At 37.5% G+C, this 17,523-nt stretch overlaps 1 protein-coding gene across 4 annotated transcripts in view; it reads right to left on the bottom strand.

Moving 5' to 3' along the window:
* Window positions 1-17,523, bottom strand: part of HOOK3 (hook microtubule tethering protein 3) — a 105,379-nt gene that overhangs the window by 69,478 nt on the left and 18,378 nt on the right. For all 4 annotated transcript variants that reach the window (XM_032329199.1, XM_032329197.1, XM_032329200.1 and 1 more), the window contains exons 3-5: window positions 10,479-10,551; window positions 5,769-5,819; window positions 3,717-3,849 (exon numbers count right to left, since the gene is read on the bottom strand). In XM_032329199.1, the coding sequence (XP_032185090.1) occupies window positions 3,717-3,849; window positions 5,769-5,819; window positions 10,479-10,551 (257 nt within the window). The remainder of the gene's footprint in view (window positions 1-3,716; window positions 3,850-5,768; window positions 5,820-10,478; window positions 10,552-17,523) is intronic.

A 17,523-nucleotide genomic window follows, 5' to 3' on the forward strand; every position in this document is an offset into this window, starting at 1 on the left:
ATGAATGGAAAAAGTGGCATTAAACAAAACAAAAATCAACAGGCCATCTGGGTTCTAACAAATATGGTAAATATGTTTTAATAAGTAACATTTAGAAGAGTAAAGTAATTAGGGAATTTTAGCCTCAACCTGCCTCTCTTCCCATACATCCAAAAAAACCTCTCCACACATATACCAGAAGCTTGTCTCAGCACTTCAAGTATTACATGACGGGAGTCTCACTGTGAAACTGTTAAAGTGATCTTTTGGTAAAAGAGTCATCTATTTGGAATGTCAAGCTGTATAATGCTTTGCGTAATGGATCTCATTTAAAAAAACCAAAGTGTTTTGGCAGCACTACTAAATTCTGACATTCTGGTTGTTAATGCCAAAGCTTTTTGTTAATCAAAAACATATTTTTAAGCAAGTGTTGTTCTAAGGATACGTCTACCCAATCAAATGTGTGGTGACATACAAATATACACAACACCCTTAAATCACAGGCATTTCTTAGAATAACAGTAAGAATGTTCAAGAACAACTATTTGGAAAAAAAAATCCTTTATTCTGAGCTCAATTTTTGTTGTTGTTGTTGTTGTTAACGATTTTATTTATTTATTTGTCAGAGAGAAAGCAGAAGCATGGAGAGCTATAGGCAGAACAGGCAGAGCAGGCCGAGGGAGAAGCAGGCTCCCTGCTGAGCAAGGAGCCTGATGTGGGACTTGATCCCAGGGCCCTGGAATCATGATCTGCCGAAGGCAGATGCTTAACCAACTGAGCCACCCAAGCGTCCCTCAGTTTTTTTTGTTTTGTTAACAAGGAGCATCCTGTATATCTTGGAATAAAAAGGAGTACTTTTTGATATTCTGCTCAGAAGTATGAAACAAAAAAACCACAAGACGCTGGAGAAAATGGTACAGCTAGGATGACTAAACAGCTCTTGAAATAAAAGACTGTGAACATAGAAAAGAAAAAGCAGTGGCACTGATAACGGGGAAGGAAAATTTAATGACAGCCGACTGGAAGTGAAGAAAATAACAGCGGGAACAGGGAGGTTAGGAAGTTAGTTAGGTGTGAGAGGGGAAGCGTTAGTTAAGAAGCGGTGTTGCCACGTCAAGGCCCTTCCCCGCGAACACCGTAAAATGCTACACGGTAAAATGACGAGAACTATGTTAATGTACAATCTGTGAAAAGCAAAAAAACAAAACAAAACAAAACCCAAAACACAAAACAAAACAAAACAAAAAACCAACAAAAACCTTACAAATCTTTAGTGTCCAAAATACAAGTATATACGATTATTGGGTACAGATCTATGAGGCTGGATAATGAGGTATGCTAGGTCAGCAAATTATCCTGAAAACTTAGCTTTTAGGGCCAGAATTTAGAGCAGATTAGTATAAAGAGTATGATGTTTAAACATGGAGAGACATCAGTTGTTGTCCTTGCCTAGCTTTTCACAAACCAGAAATCCTGGGCAAGTTATAGAATACTTAGTTTTCCTAATGTGTAAAAAGTATTTTTTGTTCTATTAGTACCTAGTAGAGCACTGGGCAGAAGAGAGACATTCAGTAATTCAGTGTGTTTTCTACTACTTATCTTTGCTTTTTCAATTTTAGCATCATTTATTTTCCCCAATTTGAGAAGTCAGATGGCCAAGATAAAAGTATCCTAGGTCAATGTTCTGAGCAATCACTCCTTACCTCCAGTAATTGAAAACTCATCTAAACATAAGGCCTTTTTTATTTGTATAGTGCTTTACGGATTACAAAGCAAATACGCATACACAATTTCATTCATTCCTCATGACCACCAGGTTTTGCATCCTCATTCTGTAGATGAGGAAACAGGCTGCGTGCTTAGTCCAATGTCAGTCAGGTAGCAAATGGAAGATCTTTAGTAAGCCTCACATTATACATCAGAAATGTGCAGTAACAAGTAATACTGAACTCAGGAATTAATTTACTTTGATTCTTAGCTCTCAACTTTGTTTCTGAAAACAGAATGCCCTCTGGATAAATATGATGTTAAAAATCCCATTCAAAGTTTTCATCATTTATAAACAATTTCAGGGGAGAAATCGAACCTAAGTGTTACAGGAGAAACTTAGTCTGTGTGAGAAGCTCGATTGTCTGCTTTTCCACAGGACTACGGATATAGGAAACATCCTTGTGTTCTCCTAGTTCTACCCTGTGGTAAATCCAATTAGCCAACTCTTAATAGCTCTTTGCTTCTAAGAGGTGATGACTCTCTTAACAGAATAAACATATAAGAGGTCATTATTTGAATTCAGCGAACTTTATTAAATAAATTTTCATACCCCCTTTAAAATCAAAGCATTTACTTAGAGATTTAATGTGTTTTAAATCTTATTTATATGAATCTTCTAATCTTTGACAAAAAACGTTTAGATATTTTAGTAATATACAAAATGCACAAGTGTAGAAAATTCTCTATTTTAATTATTGAGTTGAACTGAATAAGCAAACTAAAACCTACTTTAAGAGCATGCATGCTAAAAATCTAAAAAGAATGGGGACAAAGAGAAATACATTGTTAGAAAAAACTCAGATCACAGACCAAATACTAGTCATAGCTTCAAGAAAACTACGTTGACCATTATTAAACTTGTCACAAGAACACTTAAAATGTATAGACAAGTCAAATAAAAATCTATTTTACATCACCAGGGGTTAGGTAAAAGGAATAAGTAAAAAATCTTTGGGCTTAAAAAAAAAATCTGTCTCCTATGAAGGTCATAGTCTAGTATAATAGTAAAATACTATTTCATCATTATTTAGAATAATCCCCTTCTGTTTCATCACCCTTCTTCCCTTCCTCACTGTTTTCTAATTATATTTGTGTTTTTTTTTAAACCTCTCAAAGGTAACCTAAGTCTTTCTGACATTCAGTTCCTACTCTTCAGACTACTCTTAGTCTATTCTTCTCTCCAATTTTGCTTAAATAACTTCCCTGGCCCATGCCTGGACCGGCTCCCCCATTACACTTTACCTTCGCAGCACTCATCACCACTTGGATCACACAGCTGTGTGTGGCATTGCTTACTGCCCTCCCCTCCACTCACCGAACAGTTCCACATGGGCAGGTGCGGTGTCTGTTCTGTCTGGCACTGTGTTCCTATCCCTGGCATAATGCATGAGTTCAGTAAATTCTGTGATATAAATCCCTCATACTTGTAATTTAAACTATCCAATTTTAAGTGCCCAGAGCTGATTTGATCCAGTTTAACCTTCTCATTATTACTGATGTTAATTTAGCTGGACCTTGTCCAATTAACAGTAAATTTCATCACATTCAGTGTAGTTAAAAATAATCCAAAGAATTATGTAGTCTTGCTTAAAGGGAAAGAATATCATCACAATCAAGTTTAATCTAAATTGCAAAACTCTTCCACTTGCAAACAAAGTACCAGAAAAATTACAGAAAATGGCATTGTTTGGAACACCTGGCTGGCTCATTTGTCATTTGGTACAATGGACAACTCCTGAACTCTCAGAGTCATGAGCTGGAGCCCCATGTTGGGTGTGGAGCCTACTTTGCAGGGAGAAAAAGAAAATGGCATTGTTTGAGGATGGCCTTATGAAGATATTATTGTTGATATTATTGAAGATATTATTTATAAGTAATATATACAATATGTATTACTTTCCTTAATTATTTCCTTAATTATTAATTTCCTTAATTATTTTAAATGCAAACACTAACATATAAATTACCTTGCTTCTGTTCACAGTTCACAGCACAGCCCAAGATGAGTTGAAGCATCCTTCCGAGCTCTGCCGCATCAGAATGTTCTCCAATAAGATTCACATCAGGAAGGGTAAAGTCATTAATTTGCTGTCCTAAAATCTGAATGGAGACAACAGGATTAGAATTACACTTATATTTTACGTCCAAATAAAACATTTGATACAGATTAGTTTGTCAGCACCAGAAACTCATTGCTAACAACAGAGCTGTTATGTCAGTTTCAGGCCCAATTTCTGTTTTTATCTCCCATACCTAAGTTATAACAACCTCCATCACCACAACTTAGACCCCAATCTGGTATGTATGTACACTGACCAAAGATACTGAGTACTTTGAGCTCTTCACCGCCCCAGAAAGACAATTTCTCTGAAGTTCAAAGTACAGCCTGAACAAGGGGGTACCAGAAAGAGGAGAGATTAAATATAGGTTCTTGCCCCAACAGTAAGATTCCCCCCAAACATGTTCACTCCATTTGACTCCAAAATGCTGATAGCCAAACACGTATATCAGGAAGGAGAATGGAAGACTCCTTCATGGGGAAACTGGCCCCAAATGAAATGAAATATATGCGAAGGGTAAGTTCCTATAAGCATACAGTGAAAAAAGAAAACCCTAAAAACATAGAACCAGGGCGCCTGGGTGGCTCAGTGTGGTTAAGCCTCTGCCTTCATCTCAGGTCATGATCTCAGGGTCCTAGGATCAAGGCCCGCATCGGGCTCTCTGCTCAGCGGGGAGCCTGACTCTCCCTCTCTCTGCCTGCCTCTCTGCCTACTTGTGACCTCTCTCTGTCAAATAAATAAAGAAAATCTGTTTTAAACAACAACAACACAGAAGCAGAATGAATATGGCTCTAGCATTATGGGTAAACAGGTTAAAGAGGTCACGCAGTGTCTGGTGGCTAATGGTAACAGGTAGGAATATGATTCTTAATACAACAGGAAACCATAAAAAACGCAAAAGTGGCATAATCAGACTTATATTTTTAAATATTATTCAGGCTTTTTGGGGGACTGGGTGGCTTGGTGGGTTAAAGCCTCTGCCTTCGGCTCAGGTCATGATCCCAGGTTCTGGGATTCAGTCCCGCATTGGGCTCTTTGCTTAGCAGGAAACCTGCTTCCCATCCCCTCTCTCTGCCTGCCTCTCTGCCTACTTGTGTTCTCTGTTAGTCAAATAAATAAAATAAAATCTTAAAAAAAAAATATTCAGGTTTTAGAGTGTAGAATAAGAACAGACTGTAGAGAGGCAAGGGTGAAATCAGGATTACCAGTCAGACTACTCTAGAAATCTAAGCAAGAGCTAATGATGGCTTGGTAGAAGGTGGTAGCAGTTAGAGATAGAAAAAGCTGTTATTTTGGAGATTTAACTAGTAAGTCTTATGATGATATCAAAGAAGGACTACAGGATTATTTATAGGTTTTGGGCTTGAGTAATAGGGTGGACGGCAGGAGCACTTACTGAGTTGTGAAGATAAATGATTTATGTATGTATAGACGTAGGTATAAACGCAGATAAAATTGTGGGGCTTCCAGGGTATGTTATGTCCATTTGACATCTGTGATCATGAAATTTTAAAGTAAAACCAGTTCTACTGCCTGATTTTTTCCCCCAAGGTATGCCTTGACTGTTCTGATGTTAGATTCAGAGGATAAATTGAAGTAATCTAGGGATGAGGGTCTGCCAAGAAATAAAACTAAAGTAAGCAAGGGAGTAGGCTATTATGATACCAGGATTCTAAACCACCTTCACAAGGGGAGAAAAGAAGAGTTAACAGATGGCAGAAAAGGAAATATAACAAATTAATAATCATCTACAAACTATCTATATTACAGTGAAAAAGAGCATTTACCTACTACCTACCTAATAGATAGCTGTCTGAACCAACATCCTAAAAACCATACAGTGGAAGATAAATGGTAAATTTTGGGTAAATTTTCCTTTACTTGAAACTATTGAAAAATATTGTAAAATTAAATTATCCTATAGTAATACTTCAAAGCAGAGTGAGAAAAAGTCCTTACCTCATGATTGTAATCCAGGATTCCCTTTAAAATTTTCTTTAAATTGCTTATCTGTTTAGAGAGAAATAAAACAACTGCGTAAAAGGTAAGCACAAATCCAAATATAATTTAACATAAAAAATTTCTGGGGGCAGCTGGGTGGCTTAGTCAGTTAAACATCTGCTTTTGGCTCAGGTCATGATCTCAGGGTCTTAGGATCAAGCCCCACATCACTGAGCTCCCAGCTCAGTGGGGAGCCTACTTTTCTTCCTTTCTCTCTCCCTCTGCCCACCCCCCACATACTTGCTCACTCTCTCTGAAATAAAATCTTAAAAATTTCGGAACCAACTAATTATTCTATTAATCATAAATAATAAATAAATAATAAATAATAATAATCATAAATAAATACTAAAAAAAATTCAACAGTACATGTGAACTACCCTAATCATCAAAAATTTATCAATGGCTCAATTTATCAATGGCTCAATTTAAGTGATCTCAAGAGATTTATTAAAAAAAATTTGTTTTCAGGGATGCCTGGGTGGCTCAGTCAGTTAAGCATCTGCTTTCAGCTCAGTTCACGATCCTAGGGTCCTGGATCGAATCCCAAGTCGGGTTCCTTGCTCCCCCTTTGCCTCTACCGCTCCCCGCTTGTGCTTGCTCTCGGGTCTCTGACAAATAACTAAAATCTCAAAAAAAAAAAGATTAATTAAAAAATTGTTTCCAGGGGTGCCTGGGTGGCTCAGTGGATTAAGCCTCTGCCTTCCGCTCAGGTCATGATCTCAGGGTCCTGGGATTGAGCCCCGAGTCCGGTTCTCTGCTCAGCAGGGAGCCTGCTTCCTCCTCACTATCCGCCCGCCTCTCTACCTACTTGTGATCTCAGTCTGTCAAATAAATAAATAAAATCTTAAAAAAAATTGTTTCCAATCATGTTAAATTTTCAGTGTTATAATTACACTGACAAAAACTGATAATCTCTTAAAGTAACCAAAGTATAATGTCTCCAAGTTCTCTCCACCGTCAGAAAAGATTGTGAGGGGGTACAGCTCAGTGGCAGAGCATCTAACTGCAGAAAAGATTGTGGTTTCATTTATTTAAGCACCAAAGTAAATATTTAGGAGCCATATGGTTAAAGAAATACCATTATGTCTTGAAATGCTAGTATAAAGCACTGCAAGATACTTGTGGTATAAGAAGCATCCTGGGGCGCCTGGGTTGCTCAGCTGGTTGAGCATCCAACTCTTGATCTTAGCTCAGGTCTTGATCTCAGAGTCATGTGTTTGGGCCCCACCTTGGAGTCCATACTGGACTCGCAGCCTACTTTGAAAAAAAAAAAAAGCATCCTAGAAACAAGATAAGGGGAGGGACCAACAACGTGTTTCCTCTCACTCAGCCACTCCAAAGCAAGAGTTCACTGGCCTATTCGCTATCTGAGTGAAATGACAGGTAGCTATCACCTATACTATGTCACCTATACTACTTAAGCTATTATTTTTTCCCTTTTCTTTCTTGACCCAACTCATACAGTTAAATTTGTGTTAAGTTAAATGTGTACACATTATGATTCTGTTGACCATCTACCTAAATGTCCCTACTCCATGTTAGTAGCTGAAGATGTCCTAGGACAGAAGACACCAGAACCTGTGACTATCAAGTGAAAGTGGCGTGTGATCCAATGCAATCAGACATTATTTTAAGGGAAAAAATAAACTGAAACCTTTTTTTTTTTTTTTTAAAGATTTATACATACACACACATTTTTTTTTTGAGAGAGAAAAACAACACAAATGTTGCGGTTGGGGGGGCAGAGGCAGAGAAAAGGAGAAAAGCGACTCCCTACTGAGCACGGAGCCCAAAGTGAGGCTCAATCTTATGACCCTGAGATCATGACCTGAGCTGAAACCAACAGCTGGATGCTCAACCAACTGAGCCACCAAGGTGCCCTGAAAACTTATTTAAAAAAACAGCTCATAAAGAAAACTATCATGTTTATACTTCTAGAAAAAATTGGAGACACGGAAAATATATAATACATTTTATTTCCTTTATTCTACAATGTTCATTTTTTTCGTATTTTAACATTTAAAATTAAAATGTCTCAAAAATCAATGTTCACTGATGAAATGTGTTCATTTAGAATGGTAGTTTAGGGGTGCCTGGGTGGCTCAGTGGGTCAAAGCCTCTGCCTTCGGCTCAGGTCATGATCCCAGCGTCCTGGGATCGAGCCCTGCATCGGGCTCTTTGCTTGGCAGGGAGACTGCTTCCTCCTCTTCCTCTCTCTCTACCTGCCTCTCTGCCTGATTGTGATCGCTGTCTGTCAAATAAATAAATTTTTTAAAAAGTCTTAAAAAAAATAATAAAATGGTAGTTTACTTCCCATTGAAAAGAGCTATATAATCAATGATACCTTAAAATTGAAGAAATATAACGTAGGATATAATACAGGGAATAGGAATGCAAATCAGAACTGACTTTTCCAGTTCTGAATGTAAAGAATATAAGTTTTCCCCTCTTCTCTATATTACTGTCCCTGCCACACTCATGACACTGAAGACAGTGTGCATTTTACATGTGTGCTGCATGCATGGAAGGTAGGATATATAACTCTCTCTTTAGTCAAGACACCAAGCAAACACAAATCGATCAGTAGCATTATTTTAAATATCCAGAACTGCTTTACACGTTATAATATTAAAAGGTAATCATTTAGGCATGGCTGTGTGGCTTAGTTGAGTGAATGACTCTTGATTTTGGCTCAGGTCATGAACTCAGGGTTGTGAGATCAAGCCCCATAGTGGGCTCTGCACTGGGTGTGGAGCCTGTTTAGGATTCTCTCCCACTCTGTCCCTCCCTCCCTCGCTCCTTGTCTAAAAAAATAAATAAAAAAAAATGTATATACATATATGTAGAATATTTTAACATGTTATATATAAAATATTATATATATATATATGTCATTGAATTGTCTATTCTTGAAAGATTATTTAGAAATTAAAATAGTGGCTTAAATCAGTGTCCATTCATTCACTCTAGCCTAGTAAACAAAATATTGGCAGACCCAATATTTAAACAATCAATGACTATTTTTTTATCAAGTATGTGTTTTATGGAAGAAATATAAAGACAAACCAAGCTTAACATTTCAAGTCCAGGGACCTCACATGCTCACTCATTTGCATTTCTGAGTCTATACCTTCTATATCAAAGAGAAATGGTTCTAGAACTTTCTGAACTGGCAGTCATAATCATCACTGGGTCATAAAAATCAATTTAGTGTAACAAAATTATAGAGACGGAGAACAAATTAATGGTTTCTAGGTAATAGGGTAGGGAGTATGTGGTGTGGATGTGGTCATGAAGGAAGCATGTGGAGTCTTGCAGAGATGTAATAGTTCTGTGTCTTCACTGTAGTGGGCATTACAGGAAACTACATTATTGCTAGAGCTACACAGAAGTGTACACACAAACACCAAATGGCATAGGTAAAACTGGTGAAACCTGAATGAACTGACTTGTACCAATGTTAGTTTCCTAGTTTTGATATTGGATTATAGTTATGCAAGATGTAACCCTGAGGGAACTGGGTGAAAGATACATAGAACTTCTCTACATTTTTTGGCAGCCCCCTGTGAATCTAGAATTACATCAAAATATAAAACTAATTTAGTGGGTTGCAACTAATTTTTTTTTTTTCAAAGATTCCATTTGTTTATTTGACAGACAGAGATCACAGGTAGACAGAGAGGCAGACAGAGAGAGAGAGAGGAAAGCAGGCTCCCTGTTGAGCAGAGAGCCCGATGCGGGGCTCGACCCTGGGATCATGACCTGAGCCGAAGGCAGCGGCTTAACCCACTGAGCCACCCAGGCGCCCCTGCAACTAATTTTTTAAAAATCAAAATGTCAGTGCCTAGAATAATGGAAAAAACTTGTTCAACTATGTTTGTGCATATGTTTAGGTGGACAGGAGGCTACAATGTAAACTGTATTTCTTTTCATTTTTTTTTGCATTTTTTAAAAGATTTCATTTATTTTACAGAGTGAGACACAATGAGAGAGTGCACAAGCAGGGGGAGTGAGAGAGGGAGAAGCAGGAAGCCAGATGCAGGGCTCAATACTAAGACCCTGGGATCATGACCTGCGCTGAAGAAGATGCTTAACGACTGAGACACTCAGGCACCCCTCTTTTTGTGGGTTTTGACTTTCTCAAAGAAGCCTGAGAAATACTAGAACTTAAGGCTACTAGAAAAGAAATGAAAATACTTCATTCTCTTAGTGTTCTGTGCTCAGTTAGCATTGACCAATATTTTCTCATTATTAATAACAACTCTAGCAACTAACATTACATATGCACTATCCCAAATATGTTATATATACTAACTCATTTATTTCTGTGAGATAGATCCTATTACAATCCTCATTTTACAAATGGGGAACTGAGGTACAGAATGATCAGACTTTCCCAGACACTGAATGGTAGAGCTGTGATACAAACACAGGCACCTTGGCTATAGAGTCCATGCCCACTGTCACTGTGTCCCACTGACTTACACTATCTATGTATCTTTGTGAGAAACTTCAAGTTACCTCTAATCCTTAATTCTGGATTATTTTACTACAGGCAATCTGGGTTTCTGAAGTTCAGTGAACACATCAGATGGAAGTTCAACAGTTATTATATACAAACAACTGAAAGACTATTTAACAGATGGGAAAATAAAAAGAAAATACCTTTAGCCTCCAATTATCTCCTACTTCAGTTTTGATTCTGTTTAGCCAATTTTCATCAAAATATGAAGGATCTCTGCAAATAAGAAAAAGCCAGCATATTAATCATGCAACTATCAAGCTTAAAGAAAAAAAAAAAGAAAACAGAAACCTATCCCATAACCTCACGTAACTGCAACATAAAAGTGTATTTACCACATATTTGTCACTAAATAACGCAGTCTGGAGACCGGATACAATTATACCAGACTTCTCTAAAATCGACCTGTTATCTGTGCATCATAAAGCATATATGTATTATCAAAAACTAAAAGGTGAAAAATGATTACAGTTGATACATTAAGAAAAAACTAATTATAGATTAATCAGCTATACTAAAATTAACATAATTTTTAGATACAATAATATCTAAAACCAGTCAAAACTGATGACACATCAGATGCTTAACTGACTTCTCCACTCAAGTGATTCAACATTTCAATTTCTAAATAATATAGAATGAAAATAAATAAGTAAATAAATAGTATAGACTGAAAACCCATTTTCTCACATGCAATACTAAGCATTAGACAAGTTGGACACTTTCTGCAAAATGCTTAAAATCTAAATAATACTGGTGTGGTCAAATTAAAGCACTTATGAATGTACCTATACTTATTTTTCTTAGGAAAATCTCCCCAAACTACTATAGAAAGAAAAAAAAATTTTTAGCCCAGCATGATCCTCACTTTAAAATTTTGAAACCAATGCTCTAAGACCTTAAGTTGTTTATTCAAGACCACAGATTGAACACTTAATGTTTGTCCTACTTTAGCAAGTGCTAAGCTCAGAGATTTTTTCAGAATGCCACAACTGTCTCCGTTCACCCCCAAAATATAATGGCAATGAGAGAAATGTTAGGGGGAAAAAAAAAATCTACATTTCATTTTAACTGTCACTCAAACTGATACAATCAGCACTAAATTGTGTTCATATTTTTAAATGAAGTACCATGCGACTCACAATTTTCTATGTCATTAAAATGTATTTAGGAATGAAATTTATGGAAAAAAATGGTTACAACTAAAGTCACCTCTAGAAATCTATTATTTTTTTATTTCTAAAAATTTTATTTTTATTATTATTTCATAATTATTTTTGGAGCCTGTTTCATATGGCTTTTAACAATAGCTTTGTCGAGATATAATTCATATACCATACAACTCATCTATTTAAAGTATACAGTGGAATGAATTTTAGTATATTCACAGAGTTGTAGGACCATAACCATGATCTAAATCTAATGTTAGGCCATCTCCATCTTCCCCCAAAATCCTTTATCTATTACCCATCACTGCCTATTACCCTTTCTCCAGTCCCTGGAAATTACTCATTGCCTTTCTGTCTCCATGGGTTTGCCTATTCTGGACATTTCATATAAATGAAATCATACACTTTTGCGGTCTTTTGTGTCTGGCTTCTTTCATTTAGGATGGTTTTAGGATTCATTCATATTGCAGTTTATATTAATACTTCATTTCTTTTTATGACTCAACCATACTCCATTTATGGATATAATACATTTTGGTTATCCGTGCATCAGCTGATGTGCATTTGGGTTGTTTCTACTCTTTAGCTATTACGAATAATGATGCTTTAAACATTCGTTCACCAGTTCTGTGTGAACATGTTTCTTGTGGGCATATGCCCAGGAGTGGAACTGCTGGTCCCACGGTAACTGTGTTTGAAACAAGGCCAAACTGTTTTCCAAAGTATTTACACCACTTTACATTCCCACCAGCAATGTTATGTTGATTCCAATTTCTCCACAGCCATGCCAACACTTGTTATTTTCTATCCTTTTAATTATAGCCATCCCAGTGGATGTGAAGTGGGATGTCACCGTGGTCTTGATTTATATTTTTGATGACAAATCATGTTAAGCATTAGCCATTTGCATATTCTCTTTGGAGAAAAGTCTATTCAGTCTCTGCCTACTTAAAAATTGGGTTGTCCTTTTTATCACTGAGGTTTTTTTTTTTTTTAAAAAGATTTTATTTATTTATTTGACAGAGATCACAAGTAGGCAGAGAGGCAGGCAGAGAGAGGAGGAAGAAGGTTCCCTGCTGAGCAGAGAGCCCGATGTGGTGGCTTGATCCCAGGATGCTGGGATCACGACCTGAGCCAAAGGCAGAGGCTAAACCACGGAGCCACCCAGGTGCCCCTATCACTGAGTTCTAAGAGTTGCTTTGAATTTTGGGTCCCCCCCCCACCTTAGTATTCAAGAAAAAAGCGCCTTCTCAGTCATGAAACACGTAAATAATTTCTCACATTCTGTGAGCCGTCCTTTCATTTTTCTAAGAGTTCTATAGTTTTAGTTCTTGTAATTAGGTCTGGATCCATTTGTGTATGGTTTAAGGGAGGGGTCTAAATTCTTTCTTCTGCATGTGGATATTCATACCCATTTTATTTTTAAGCTTAATCTAGCTTTAGAAGTTCAACAAAAGAATAATAAAAATTGGGGCGCCTGGGTGGCTCAGTGGGTTAAAGCCTCTGCCTTCGGCTCTGGTCATCCCAGTGTCCTGGGATCGAGCCCCGCATCGAGCCCTGCATCGGGCTCTCTGCTTAACAGGGAGCCTCCTTCCTCCTCTCTCTCTCTGCCTGCCTCTCTGCCTACTTGTGATCTCTGTCTGTCAAATAAATAAATAAATCTTAAAAAAAAAAAAAGGAATAATAAAAATTAAGTAACAGAATTTTGAGCAGCCTTGTACAAGAAAGGGAAACTTATTGGAAGATCACTGAGGTATGTTACGATATTGAAGGATAACTAGGACTCACAAAGCACTAGAATAAAGACCCAGGAAGCTGTTAGGAACCCAGATAGTACTCTCCTTCTGACTTGAGTCTTTGTTTCTGCTCATCTATACCATTCTCTCTGCAGACTGACGTTTTCTTTTTCTCCGTGTCCAGTGCTGAAGATAGCTGCAAACACGTTCCCAGTCTTCAAAACTTTAGTTCACACAAGTAGTTTAAAGACCAGTCTTCATTTGGTCCCACTTCTAAATACCCAGATCATTCCAAATAATCCAGCTAGAGTCTCTTTTTAATCCCTAATCCAATTTATATGTGACCAAAAGGATAAAAGGCTTGCAAGTAGGTCACACACAATTTTAGGAGGAAGAATGCCCACACCTGGCAGGATAAGGGTGAATTTTCAGAGAATTGACTGTTACAAAATGGGCAGACCACCCCAGAAAGTGTCCTTTTTCCTTAAAACCTCTTATAAAAATAGATATTGCAAAGAAAAGCAACTGAGTGAATTCTACTAAAACACTGTAGAATCATTATAAAAATAATTCAGAAATTAGAAAATAATCAATATTGTTTGATACTTGAAAAATCTAAAAAACATAGTCATTGCCAACTAAGTGTCAGTGTTTCCAACCAAAAAAGACACATGCGGCCGGCAATCTGAGTTTGTTGCTCTGTGGCTCATGATTATTACTCAAAGCCGAAGGGAACGAACTTACTAGCTCAGTGGCAATTCAGGGTCACACAACTAAGATACTTAAACTTCACCAGCAAGCACATAAACTTATAAAAAAAGAGTGCTTTAAAATGTCTTAAGAAGGTGCACCTGGTTCATTCAGTCAGTAGGGCATGTAACTCCTGATCTTGGGGTCATGAGTTCAAGCCTCATGTTGGGGGCAGAGTTTACTTTCAAATTAATTTAAAAGGTGTCTAAGAAATGACATACTGCAAGAACTCCTAGGATACTTAATTTGCAACTTAGAGCAATAGTTGTAAGTAAAAGAACTCAGAAATACTGAATAAAATACTGCAAATCAAAACTATGATACAGCTTGCTTATTCCTTAAAAGATCACCAAATCAAAATCTCAGAATCATGTCTGAGCCAGGAGGGGAAGACAACAAAAACCGCTGCTAAGCACCAATAATATACTAGGCACTGATCAGGCACTTACATTCACAATGACATTGCAAGGGAGAAATTACTATCCCTGTTACCATTTAAGGAGTATCAGACTCAGAAATCAAGTAATTTTCCCAAGTTCGATCACATAATTAAGTAGCAGAGTTGGCAGCTGAAGCATTTTTGTTAAAAACAGATCAGTAAAGTTCAACACAAAACTGATTCGAGCAAACAACACTAAGGTTCTGTGGCTCATTATGTCCTTCACGCTGAATAAACTGTGTCACAAGGAGAGAGGGACTAACATGGTTCAGGGCAGGTATCTGTTCTCATTCACTCATTCCTAATACCTCATGTCTGACACATAGCAGGTTCTCAGTAACTGCAGACTGAAATACATTTGGAAAGTGAAAGTACTTTTTATCCATAAACTTCCAGTCAAATACTTGGGCGGAACACAGCAAGAACAGTAGTCTTACAATCTTCTTACATCCAGTGCGACTTTTCCTAGTAATAAACTTTGATTCAATTATGTACGCATCTAGCCATAACTGTTTCTGTAAGGAGTTTACAATTTCAGCAATGTTTTCTAAGTACCCCCTAATCAATGTTCTCAGGCTATGACCAAACAACATAAAGGCATTTTTCTCCAAAATCTTAATAACACAGACATGTAAATAACAACTGATAATCTTACTGGAGTGTTCTTCATGAGTTCAAGAAGCTATCTTTAGCTTCTTACTATGTCCTCACTCTTGCTAAGGAAAACAAACAAAAGAACCCATGAAACATACAAAGCCATTTTCTTAGATTTTTTCCAGTAAGACATCTATTTCACTATAACTTATGAACTGGTCCTAGTTTAAACTTAAAAAAAAAAAAAAAAAAAAGCCCATTAACTTTAATCTGTAACATAATTCCAGAAATATATTATCTGCCTGCACTTAATTGCCTTTACAAAAATAAACATATTAAATTGCATTTGCACTGCTAAAATTATTTAAGCACTATAATACTCTTATTGAACTCAGCCAAATTAAGATGGGTTCAAAACCAACACTAAATTTTGATTCCATCTCTTAATATGGCCATTTTTATTAGCAAACCTTAGTACTTTTTAGATATGTTGATTCTTAAGCCTGTTTTCTAATTATCTTTTAATTATCCAAAACAATCATTTTGGTTCCTTGCCATTAAATGCATATTCAAGGGTTAGCTATAACTTTCAGATCTATAATGAGAACAAAAATATAGCAAATTATGCTTAGCTCCTACTATGTCAAATTAAGCAATAAAGGCACATAAGGGATAGGCTTTAAGCCAAGACCCAGCAACTTGGGGTACTAAAAAAAGAAAAGTATTCATTTAAGAGGCTTTCCACCAGTGTCCCCAGCTTGACCTTCATTCTCTCTCTGTTGGTCTCATCTATTCCCACCCCCCCGCTTCTTAAACTCTGAAAGCTAACCTAATGGCTCTTAGAGGCGTAATTTACTACTTTTGCTCTTAGTCTTTAAATCAATATGTGGTTGTGGTATAATAAAAAACGTATTTGGTCTTTGTCCATGGTTCCTGCACTGAGCTCCTAAAACCCTTAGAATTTCCCAAGTGACAGAAGTGTCCTCTGTAATCTATAATGAGTGCTTTCTGACCATAACTGAGTTTATGCTAATGAGGTGATTCATCATGGATGGATCTAGACAGCCTCAGGACGGGCGGCTGGTTCCAAAGGAACAAACCATACGATTAGAGGACTGGGACTTTCAGCCCTACTTTGACCTCCAGAAAGGGGCTGGTGGTTGAGTTCATAATTTCAATCATAACTATAGAATGAAACCCCAAATAAAAATCCCAAACAACATGGTTCAGGGAGTTTCTAAGTTGGTGAACACATTGATGTGCTGGGAGGGTAGCATGCCTAGAGAGAGCATGGAAACTGTGAGCTCTCCGGTGCCCGCAGCCCCATACCTTGTACTATGCATCTCTTTCATCGGACTATTCTTCAGTTATATATTTTTTAAAAAGATTTTATTTGTTTATTTGACAGAGAGAAATCACAAGTAGAGAGAGAGAGAGGGAAGCAGGCTCCCTGCCGAGCAGAGAGCCCGATGCGGGACTCGATCCCAGGACCCTGAGATCATGACCTGAGCCGAAGGCAGCGGCTTAACCCACTGAGCCACCCAGGCGCCCCAGTTATATATTTTTTAAAAAGATTTTATTTGTTTATTTGATAGAGATCACAAGTAGGCAGGGAGGCAGGCAAAAAGACAGGAGGAAGCAGGCTCCCCTCTGAGCAGAGAACCCGATGTGGGGCTCGATCCCAAGACCCTGGGATCATGACCTGAGCCAAAGGCAGTGGCTTTAACCCACTGAGCCACCCAGGCGCCCTAGTTATATTCTTCATAATAAAACTATAATTGTAAGTATAAAGCTTTCCTGAGTTTTGGGTCATTCTTGAGAATTACAGAAAGGGTGGGGAGTGGAGGGGAGTTCACAGAACTTCTGAATTGTAGTTGGCCAGGAAGAAGTGTGGTTGTGCAAAGGACTGCACATGCACCTGGCTTCTGAAGTTGGGGCAGTTTTGTGGGACTGAGGCCTTAACTTGTGGAGTTTGCACTAACTCAGAAGTTAGCGTCAGAATTGAACTGTAGGAGATCCAGCTGGTATTGGGGAAATCACTGATGGAAAATGAGAGAGTGGTGGTGAACTATTCTTGGAGACAAAAGATAAAAGATAATAAAAGCTGCTTTCTTTTAATTTCAAAGTCAAAATAAGTCCATATTCATTCATTCAAAATAAGTTCATATTCATTCATTCAACAAATGGATACCAGAAAGATAACAAGTAGTCCAGATCACTTAGGACATACTACTGTGAGTACTTTGGTTTTCACCCTGAGTGAAATGGGTTACCAATGTAGAGTGCTAAGCAGAAAATCTGACTTACTGAAAAATTACTCTGGCTGCTGGGTTCACATTAGACTGTGGGCAGGTAAGTACAGAAACACCCTCATCAGGAAATTATTAATATGATAAAGTCAAGAGATGATGGTGCCCAATGTTGTAGCAGGAAAAGTAACAATTCTTATTATAAAACTTTTCTAGTGGTGCTTGGGTGGCTCAGTTGGTTACGCATCCAA

The sequence above is a fragment of the Mustela erminea genome, chromosome 21 (genome assembly GCF_009829155.1).
Source record: "Mustela erminea isolate mMusErm1 chromosome 21, mMusErm1.Pri, whole genome shotgun sequence".
NCBI lineage: Eukaryota > Metazoa > Chordata > Mammalia > Carnivora > Mustelidae > Mustela > Mustela erminea.